The 10330-nt window shown below is 58.3% G+C and overlaps 1 protein-coding gene across 1 annotated transcript; it reads right to left on the bottom strand.

Moving 5' to 3' along the window:
* Nucleotides 1-1788: 1788 nt before the first annotated feature.
* On the bottom strand, nucleotides 1789-5874 carry ZSCAN10 (zinc finger and SCAN domain containing 10). The gene is made up of 5 exons (XM_047839063.1): nucleotides 5644-5874; nucleotides 5156-5423; nucleotides 4884-4948; nucleotides 4690-4747; nucleotides 1789-3490 (listed from the first exon to the last, which is right to left on the bottom strand). The coding sequence occupies exons 1-5, from the start codon at nucleotides 5872-5874 to the stop codon at nucleotides 1929-1931; spliced, it is 2184 nt and encodes a 727-aa protein (XP_047695019.1). The 3' UTR covers nucleotides 1789-1928.
* Nucleotides 5875-10330: the final 4456 nt, after the last annotated feature.

The raw sequence follows: 10330 nt of genomic DNA, 5'->3' as shown, positions 1-10330 counted from the left end.
TGACTCCGGTGAGAAGTTGAGAAAACCTGCCTACCTTGTTGAAGCCATCAGGGGCTCTCATGACCCCACGGCCCCATCAAGGTCACCGTCATCCCAAACCTAGTTGGTCGCCTTGGTCTTGCCTCTTTCAAGCCAAATCTTTCCAGTGCCGAGGTCAAATCAATGTCATGGCAAAATGAAGTAACTGCCTGATTAACACCCTCCCATCTTCCCATCGTAAATACACTCTGACCTGGGCCTCTGAGGCTGTGTCTGTGTCATCAGGTTCCTACAGATCTCCCTCAGGGACAGTATTCTCTGCTCAGGGACTTTGCACCTGCTGTTCCCTCCAATGAGGGTGCCCTCCCCCCGGTTCTTCTGAGGTGGTCTCCCTCTTCTATTTCAACTTTGTTCTCCGCAATAGCCCAGCACGTTCCCCGGTACATAGTAGGTGCTCAAGAAATAAACCCTTCAAATGCTATGGGTTCTCCCAACTTCCTTACTCATTTAGTTGATCAAAAAAGCTTCCTTCTTGAAAATTTCTCCTCGGGGGGTCTTCCAAGGCTCTAATTTGTTCTGGGACATCTGGTGACTCTCTGTACCCCACCTCATCTTCCTCCCAACCCCCCAAAACACGGACCTCCTCTAGATCTGGGGACAGATCTTTCCCAAGTCCCTTGGCCGCTGGCTGACAAGTTCACTGTATGTCCACAAGCATTTGCCAAAGAGCAGTCGTGTGTCAGGCTGGTGGAGGGACAAAGACAACCCGAAAGGTTGTAGGTAACAAGCCACGGACTAGAGCAGGAAGTGTGTGTGCACACGCCCTACAGCTGGGGTGGGCTGTTTTCTTTTTTGCGGTATTACCACAAGTCACATGATTTTAAAAATCTGTCCACTAGACTGGGAGAAAACGAAACCTGTCCACCGGATTGCCAAGATTGCCTGAGAGGTCGGAGAAGGTGGGCACTCTCCCAAACCACCTTCGGGTTTACAGGATTATGGGTCGTTAGGGGTCCCCAGCCTGCAACCTGTCTTGGCCATCAGGCAGGTTTCGTTTCATCTGCTGGCAGCTTCGATTTGAATCAGTTACCTACATGCCAAAAGCAAGGTTTCCTGGAATGACCCAGAATCTGGGATTTTAAATTATATTCCATTATTAAAGTAATTATTTTTTTCAGGTTTTTATTTATTTATTTTGAGAGACAGAATTCAGGGGAGGGACAGAGAGAGGAGAATCCCAGGCAGGCTTTGGGCTGTCAGAGCAGAGCGCGACGCAGGGCTGGATTCACCAACCTGTAAATCATGACCTGAGCTGAAGTCCGACGCCCAAATGACTGAGCCACCCATGCGTCCCACCATTTTAATTAATTTAAACGGCCGCATACAGCTAGAGGGTACTGGACTGGACAGCACAGGTTAGGGGCAGACTCCAGAGAAGGAAGAATTCCGGGTGAGATTCCCGGGCCTTCCTCACAGCTGACTGGGACAGATGGCACCCCTCTGTCGCCCCCCCAACCCTGGCCCTTTCGGGGTGTGTGTGTTGCGGGTGGGGGAGGAGGCCCGTCCTTGGGCCTGCTCCCCCCAGCCTGCTATGGAAGGTGCTGGGGAAGGGAAGGGAAAAAGGCGTCACTGTCACAGTAGGAGGGTAACAGCGTTTTGGTGGACCTCACAAAAAAATTAAGCAGAGTCATTTTCAGGAAAGCTGTTTTACTTTAGGATTTTGAAATACAACCCTGAAGCCAGGGAGACCTGCCTCCGGGGTAGGGGAAAACTAACACACAGGTCTGGCGGAGCCAGAGGGAGGCCGGGGCGGGGCGGGGCGGAGCGGGGCGGGGCCAGGCCAGGGACGCCCACCGCAGGCCTCGGTTGCCCAGGACACGGGCGACGCAGAGGCGCGCGCGCGCGCGCGCGCGAGGGGCGGAGCGGGGCCCGGCGGAACCTGCGCGAGGCTAGTACAGGGTCTCGCGGGCGTGGGTTCGCAGGTGGCGCAGCAGGTGCGAGTTGCGGCTGAAGCTGCGGCCGCACTGCGCGCACGAGAAGGGCCTGGCCCCCGTGTGCACCAGCATGTGGCGCAGCAGATTACAGCTGCGGCTGAAGCTCTTGCCGCACTCCCGGCACTCCTGCGGGGGCTCGGCCGGCCTGGACGCCGCCTCGGTCCCCGCGCCCGCGTGGGTGGCCAGGTGCCGCTGCAGGTGGGCGTTGCGCCGGAAGCTCCGGCCGCAGGTTTGGCAGCCGTAGGGCCGCTCGCCGGTGTGGCTGCGGCGGTGGCGGGCCAGGTTGGAGCTGTTGCGGAAGCGGTAGCCGCAGGTGTCGCAGGCGTGGGGCTTCTCCCCGGTGTGAATGCGCTGGTGGCGCGCCAGGTGGGCGCTCTGGCTGAAGCCCTCGCCGCACTCGCTGCAGCGGCACGGCTTCTCGCCCGTGTGGCTGCGCCGGTGGCGGGCGAGGTCCTGCGTCTGGCTGAAGGTCTTGCCGCACTGGGTGCAGTGGTGGGGCCTCGGGCCGCCGTGCGTCAGGAGGTGGCGGGCGAGCCCTGCCCGCCGCACGAAGCGCTTCCCGCAGTGCGGGCAGCTGTAGGGCTTCTCGCCCGTGTGCACCCGCTGGTGGCACACCAGCTGGGAGCTCTGGCTGAAGCTGCGGCCGCACACCTGGCACGAGAAGGGCCGCTCGCCCGTGTGCACGCGCCGGTGGGCCCCCAGGTGCTCGCTGCGCCGGAACGCCTTGCCACAGTCGTTGCACACGTACGGCCTGCGCTCCGGGCCCGAGCGCAGGCTGCCCGAGCACTCCGAGCACTGGTGGCCCTTGTCCTTGGCGTGGATCCGCAGGTGGCGCTTGAGGCTGGAGCGGCGCTGGAAGGTCTGGCCGCAGTGAGAGCACAGGACCACGGCCAGCTCGCGCGCTTCGGGCTTGGCCTCGGGGGCGCGCGGCGACTGCTGGCCCTCGGCGTGCGCCAGCAGGTGCTGCATGAGGCTGGCGCGCCGCTGGAAGCCCTGGCCGCACTCGGCACACAGGAAGGCGGGCTCGGAGGAGTGCGTCTGAAGGTGCTTGTTCAGGTGGGAGCTCTGGCGGAAGCGGTGGCCGCACAGGTGGCAGGCGTGTGGCCGCTCGTCCGTGTGCGTGCGCATGTGCAGCTTGAGGATGGAACTGCGGCCGAAGCTCTTCCCGCAGCGCTCGCACGGAAAGGACCGGGCGCCCGGGTGACTCCGCAGCTGGTGCGCCTCCAGGCGGGCCAGCTGTCGGAAAGTCACCCCGCAGTCGGTGCAGATGAATTCCATCTCTGCCTCCGACCTGGGAGGCCCGTCGGCCACTTTGACCTCCAGAATGTCACTCCTGCTGGGAGGGGACCCTCCTCCACCGGTGCCACTCACTTCGGGGCCAGGCCCCAGCACCTGGACCTGGGACTCTTCCGCCGCCGCAGGACCGTCTGCCTCAGGCTCTGTTGAGAGGGCCGCAGGCCAGGCGACCGCCTTGGGCTCCTCTTTGAACTCCTCATCTGGGGTTCTGCTTCCGGGTCCTGAGGAAGAAGCAGGAAAAGGGGGGGGTATGTGGGCAGGCCTATTCTTAGAGGCCCCCAGGAATTGCCAGGGCCTCATTGCCTCAAAGCAGAAAGAAACCCAGGATCCCGAAATCCGGGAGGGGGGCGGGGGGGGGGGGGCAGAAGGTGACGGTAAAAAACATAGAATTTACTGTAGTAACCATTTTAAAGTGCACAGTTCAGGTCCATCAGGTACATTCCCAGTGTTGCACAACTGTCACCACTGTCTGTCTAGTGTCAGAACTCTGTCCTTCCCCTGGATGGAAACCCCAAACCCCTTAGCAAGCACTCCCATGACCACCCATTTTAAAAGCTCAAAGTTAACGGGGTTGATGATTACATCGAACACAGTAAGCCTCTAAAATAAGTAAAAAAGAGGGGCACCTGGGTGGCTCAGTCGGTTAAGCGACTGACTTCGGCTCAGGGCAAGATCTCACGATTCGTGGGTTTGAGCCCTGGGTCCGGCTCTGTGCTGCCAGCTCAGAGCCAGGAGCCTGCTTCGGATTCCGTGTCTCCCTCTCTTCCTGCCCCTTCCTGCATTCACGCTCTATCTCTCTCTCTCTCAAAAATAAATAAACATTAAAAAAAATTTTTAGGGGCGCCTGGGTGGCTCAGTCGGTTGAGCGTCCGACTTTGGCTCAGGTCATGATCGGATCAGGTCCGTGGGTTCGGGCCCCGCGTCGGGCTCTGTGCTGACAGCTCAGAGCCTGGAGCCTGTTTCAGATTCTGTGTCTTCCTCTCTCTCTGACCCTCCCCCGTTCATGCTCTCTCTCTGTATCAAAAATAAATAAGTGTTAAAAAAATTTAAAAAAAATTTTTTTTTAAATAAAATAAGTAAGTAAGGGGCACCTGGGTGGCTCAGTGGGTTGAGCGTCGGACTTCAGCTCGGGTCATGATCTCATATTTGTGAGTTCCAGCCCCACGTCCCCCTCTCTCTGCCCCTCCCCCGCTCCTGCTTTTTCTCTCTCTCTCAGAAGTAAACGAACATTTTTTAAAAAGTATAAAATAAGTAAACGAATGGAGGAAGGAAGAAAGGAAGGAAGGAAGGAATTCGTGTTAACATAGCCCATTTTTAGCCAAAGAGGCTAAAAAGTCAGGTAGGGTCTGGAGCTTTAGAGACCACTCTGGAAACACAAGGAGAGAGCCTTCAGTGGTCCCCAGCAGGAAGGGCCGCTTACCCAGGGGGTGGACAGGCCACGCCTTCTTTGCTGGGACATCCTCGAAGGTCAGGGACTCCTGTAACAAAAGGATGGGCCAGACCCTTGGTGAGAGAGGAATGGGGCTGTGAGCTGAGGGGGATGGAAGACTCTGAGGGTTTAAATTAAGGAAGACACAGATTTGCCACAACAGCAGGGGCAGAGAGCCAGCTCACCAGCACAGCTGCAAGCTCCTGATCTCGGGAGTTTTCCTCCAGCCACAGGACAGGGCCCTGGGGGGCTGGCAGCATCGGGGGAGAAAGAGAGAGCCGTTAGGGGGCCGACTTACCCTCCCCCGGCCGTGCGGGGGGCGCACCCGTGGTCAGGGCCCTGGGAGAGACATCTCGGCGCTCTCCCATCCCTGTCAAAGAGGGGGGTGCCTACGTCTCACCCCGTCTTCCCGTACCAGGCCTCCTGGCTCCCACCTGCCCGGGTACCAGCTGCTCACCACACTCTTGCAGGGCTTGGAATGTCCTCTTGGGGCCTGGGCTCGGTGGCTGCTTTGAACTTGGGGGATGTCTCCAGGTCCCCAGCTCAGCAGGCTTGGAGGGCCCTGGCTGGGATGCTGGGGGCTCCATGGCTGGCTCCGGGGCCGGGAGTCCTTCTGAAGGCACTTCCTTTTTGGGGCTGTGGCTGGAGACCTGGGAAGAGCCCCCCTGGTCCTCCGAAGTGACGTCTGCACGGGGACAATTCTTGCCAGCATTAAAACTAAAATCCTGTGCAGAATGCATCTGTGTCAGGTGGCGAACAGGGCAGAGGGACAATGCGCGTCCTTCTCACTCCCAAGGGAAAGGGGGCCGCGGAAACGGGAGGGTCACAGGACTTAGGAGGTTAAGAAGCAATTGTCAGAGGGAGGAAAATGGGGTGTCGGGTGATGTCTTCACGGGGCACCCGAGTCCCTGTCTTGCCGCCCGGCCGCCCCCCCCTCCCCCTTACCAGTGGCCCCACGGCGCTGGACTCCCTCTGGACACCCTCCAGCAGCAGCACAACCTCCTCGCCGTCCCTGAGCTGCTGGCCCTGCAGCCGGGCCAGCAGGTGCGGGGGCAGCACGCTCAGGAACTGCTCCAGCACCAGCAGCTCCAGGATCTGCTCTTTGGTGTGCAGAGCCGGCCGCAGCCAGCGGCAGCACAGCTCCCGGAGCCGGCTCAGGGACGCCCTCGGCCCCATGTCCTCCTGATACTGGAAGCATCTGAAGAGCTGGTGAGCCACCTCGGGCCGGGGCCTGGCCTCAGTGTGCCTGAGGTCCTCCTGACCGACGGCCTCCTCTTCCTCCAGTTTGACTGCTCCGAGCTGCTCGGGCTCTCGGGCGGCCGGGACGGGTTCTTCGAGCATCCTTCAGCCAAGGGGGGGGGGCGGCGGGGCACGGCTCACTGCAGCTGGTCCCACTGTCAGGTCTCTCCCGCTCTGCTCCCACACCTGCGGTGTTAAGAAATGCCTAAAGATGTGGCCTCCGGAGGGATCATGTTTCTCTCGCTGGTCCTAGGCAACGGCTCGGACGGCAGGACAGCCCCAAACGCTAAAAGGCAGAGAAAACTGATAGTTCCGTGTCTTCACTCCTTCCTGCAGCATTTCGAAGTTCACGTCACTTCACCCCAGTGATCAAAAGTGGCATCTCTGAGACAGGACCGCCTGGTTTCCCCGCCTCCTGAGGCCCCAGGGAGGACACGGCACCGCCAAAGAGGGGTTCTTGGCAGAAACGTTCCATCGCAACGCTATCCAGCCTTTAGACCCCACTTTGCACTGCAGAAATAAGAGTGAGTGGGAGGCGGGGGAGTTGGGGGGGCAGTGGATGAGAGCGATGGTGTTTAAGGGGACAAACTTGTAACTCATAGTGAATAACCCATAGAGATCTAATGCACAGTATAATGGATATAGACAATACTATTGCGGGGTAATTATGTAATTCGATAAATATCACTGCCTCAGCAGTCGTATTCCAATATACAAACGTATCGAAGTAACATGCTGTACGCCTTTCACTGACACAATGTCACACGTCAGATTTATTCAATTAAAAGAAAAAAAAAAAAACAAGTGAAATGATCCCTCAAGGAAACAATGGAACGAATTACAAATGCAGAATATTTCTCACAAACTGGCCCCCGTCCTTCAGCATTATTTTTAAAAGCACCTGTAGGGGGCGCACGGCTCTAGAGGAAACTAACAGCCCCATGGCCGAATGAAGGAACCTTGACTGGAGCCCGATGTTTTTAAAGAGGGGAGGGGATGGGTGGAGGGGGAAGTAGGGATGCTCTAAAAGATATTCTGGAGTCAGCTGGGGAAATTGGAATATGGATGGGACACTAGATTGCAATGCAGCTGACCATTAATTTCTGAGAAAGGATTGCAGTTTTGTGGTTTGTGGGAAATGCCTCTCTTTGGGGGAGATGTTGAAGGGTTTGGAAGGAAGGGGGCCCGAGGGTTCAGCCATACTTAGGGATAGTAAAGGCAAATGGGGAAAATAAAAGAACTCTTGAATCTGGGAGATGGATGTGTTGACGTCCACTGCGTTGCTCTCTCAAAGTCTCCGGAAGTTTGGCAGTTTTAAAGGCAAAAGGTGGGGGCTGGGTGGGGAGTGGGGAATTCGTGCATGGGATTTCTCCTTGACCAGACATCTTGACTCTCACTTTATGGCTCTGGGGGTGGCTCTCAGCGGTCAAGGCCACGACCACCCAGCTGATCAGGGCAGGGCTGAGCACCCACTTGGTGTACCAATCTCCTCCCCTCCCAGGTTCCACCAGAGACTGAGGGCAGGATGAGCCAGAGAGGTGAGATGGGGGCGTGGGTCTCCAGATGAGAGACTAAGGCTTGCAGAGATCTGCAGAGAACTTGCAGAGATCGGTGACAGATGGGTCTGCAAGGCCAATCAAAGCTGCCCTGTCCACCTCCGAGACCTCTAGTGGATACACCCTTGGGAGCTGGGTGATGGGCAGGAGAGGCAATCATTTCTTTCGTTCCTATTTTTTTTTTTTTAATTCTGGATTCTTCCTTGGTCTACCCTTCTGGAAGGTATCCATCCCCAAATAGCAATAAAAAGTGGCTCTAACTGGCCACCAGGGGGCACTGGGTCCACAGGACTGACCACGGGCCCATCTCTCCTCTCAGCCCAGAGGGTTCTGTAGGGCCGCCCACTCTTTCCTTTTGGGGTCACCCAGATCTACGAAAAGGGAGATGCCTCAAGTTCAGCCTCACCCCCAGGGGACTCAGTTCAGTCCTTCAGCACAACCCGGAAGGCTTACGTCGTTCGGCACAGGCCAGCACCTCGGATCCAGAGTTTTGAAGCACTTTCCTCTCTTAATTTGGGCTGCAATTACTTTACGGACACAAAAACCCAAGTCCCAACATCCGCCTGCCCTCCCTGCTCTCTGGCCTCAGGGCTACCGATGACGAGCTTCTCCCAAACCTGTTCCCCGAGCCCCACGCCAGGGACATCCCAGGCAGAGGGACATCACTCCCCACCACCTAGAGACAGCAGAGAGGTGCCCGCCACCTACAGACCACACCCGGTGGGTGCTCGGGCGCTACAACTGCTGTTCTCGTTACTGCTGGGCAAAACCACGAGTGAGCGCAGCTAACAGTCATTCCCGTCACGGGCCCGCCTTGGCAATGCGGCGGGGGGGAAGTCAGCCTCGTCAAGAGCTCTGGACGGTTTGTGGAGGAGCCTCCTTGTTGCGGGGCTGAGGGCGGAAGGGACCTCCTGTTCTGGTGGGGGGAGTGAGGCGCGGTGTGACAGAACAGAGGAAGAGCGGGTTTTATACCCGGCCCAGCGCTTCCACCTCAGAGAGGGAGAGCCCGGGGATGCTGAAACAAAGGCCCAGGGTTACATCCTGGCCACCTGCCCCGGGGCAGCCATGGTGGCTCCAGCCTCTCTCCAGCCCCCCTTCCCGTCCCTCCTTCGCTCGACCCCACGGGGCGCCTCTCACCCCTTGACGTCTCTCTTCAGGGACCCCCCCCCCCCGACACACCAGCAACCTGCATCTACCCGTCCGTGGTCACGCTGGGCCACGATCACGGCTGAGGGTCTCTCTCCCCTCCGCCTGCGAGTAGGCGCTGCGGCTCGAGCACAACCGTTCGCCTCGTGCTTGAAGCGGCTTCCGTGTGTGTTAGAAGTAACACAGCGAGGATGGCCGCCCGGCAGCTGTACTTACTGAGGAAAGCACTCGAAACTGGTGCAGAAAAAGTCTCTGATAAGTGTTGAAGAGAATGGGCTTTTGCCTCACTCTTTGGGCAGCGGGAGCGAAAGGATAGAACCGATCGCGTGTGACCAGCAGCCTCGTGATAATAGCTGGCAGGTACTGAGTGCTGATCTGGAGGGGCTCTCAACTCAGGCTTGCTTCGTCCACCCCCAGCCCAGGGGGTGGGTTATAATTTCTCCATGTGACAAGCGCAGAGGCCACAGTGGGAGCCGACGGGTGCCTTGCTCAAGGTCACAGCAGGGGGAGCCAAGATTTTCTTTAGGGTGAGAACACTGATCTTGACCAGGGTGCAAAAGCTCGGAAACAGAAGAGGACCCAGTTCCCCTCCCTCCCGGGGCGATTTGCCTCGTCTTAGCCAGACTATCACGGAGCGATTCAGAAAAAATGAGATTCTGAGTTTCTAGCCCTCAGGCCTAGACACAGGCAGGGGTGCCCGGAAACTTCAGGTGAGGTGGTAAGGCTTGAAAGAGGAGGAATTTAAGGGAATTTGGCTGCAGAGCCTCACCTTCCCACCCCCCAGTCTCCAGGACAAAAGCTCTGTTCATATGCGCATCTGTGGGGGGTGAGAGCTCTCCAGCTACCCTCCGATATTCGACCAGCTTAATCTGGAGCGCAGCGAGGTGGGAGGCAAGGGCTGGACCAGCCCGGGGTGGCAGTGCGGCCGCAGGACCCACCCAGACAACGGGAGAGCCCCGAGCCCGGATCCTTGGCCGGGGACCTTCCCTTTCTCCCTGGACACAGCTGGCAGGAGAGTCACAGGCTACTTTTTGTTGGCCAGGCTCCCCTCCGGGTGGTGAGCTGAGTCCAGGAGGCCGGCCGTCCACCTGGGGGCACATGGAGCCTGCCTGCCTTCCCCTCCCCAGTGGGTACAGCAAGCCCATGTTACAGGAAGTCCCGCCACCCTCCTCGATGGCCCCAGAGCTGGCTGGCACTGGGCTCCCAGCATAGACCACCCACATCCTTCCAAGACATTTTTCTTTTCCAGTTTCCCAATCCCCCATCCCTTCGCTGAGGCCCAGATCCCTCTTTTCCCTCCAAGCTGCTAGGAACCCCTTGTGTCTGTCCTGGCAGCCTTTACCCCAGGCTTCCTTGCAACTCACCACTCGGGGTCCCCACTCCAGGGGGGGGGGTTGCTAAGGGTTCTTTGAGGGCCCCAGGGCCAGAGTCAGCCTCAGCCAGACTGGGAAAGGGCTCCCGGAAAATTGAACAGGAAGTTCCCAGCTCTGGTCCCCTCCAGGTAATGAGGGGGCTTCCTAGAGTTAACCCTTAACCTCCCAGTTTGGGAGTGGGGTGGGGAGAGGGAGGGGCCAGAGAAATGAGGATTTAGCGGCTAATCCAGAGTCCAACCTGGGACTGAGGAGGAGAGTCTAACTCCCCCTCCAGGTAAGAACTCACCCCCCCTCATCAGGACTTGTCCTGTTCTTCTT

Source organism: Prionailurus viverrinus, chromosome E3 (genome assembly GCF_022837055.1).
Source record: "Prionailurus viverrinus isolate Anna chromosome E3, UM_Priviv_1.0, whole genome shotgun sequence".
Taxonomy (NCBI): domain Eukaryota; kingdom Metazoa; phylum Chordata; class Mammalia; order Carnivora; family Felidae; genus Prionailurus; species Prionailurus viverrinus.
The sequence above is the reverse complement of the archived record's forward strand: the minus strand, read 5'-3'. Positions and strand labels throughout refer to the sequence as shown.

Excerpts from the sequence above, each read along its gene's own strand:
- ZSCAN10 (XM_047839063.1), bottom strand. The coding sequence starts at position 5,874 with ATGGGGCCGAGGGCGTCCCTGAGCCGGCTCCGGGAGCTGTGCTGCCGC. Across the intron at positions 4,949-5,155 it reads CCAAGCCCTGCAAGAGTGTG|CCCCCCAGGGCCCTGTCCTG; the intron begins GTGAGCAGCTGG and ends CGATGCTGCCAG. Across the intron at positions 3,491-4,689 it reads GTGGCCTGTCCACCCCCTGG|GACCCGGAAGCAGAACCCCA; the intron begins GTAAGCGGCCCT and ends CTTCTTCCTCAG.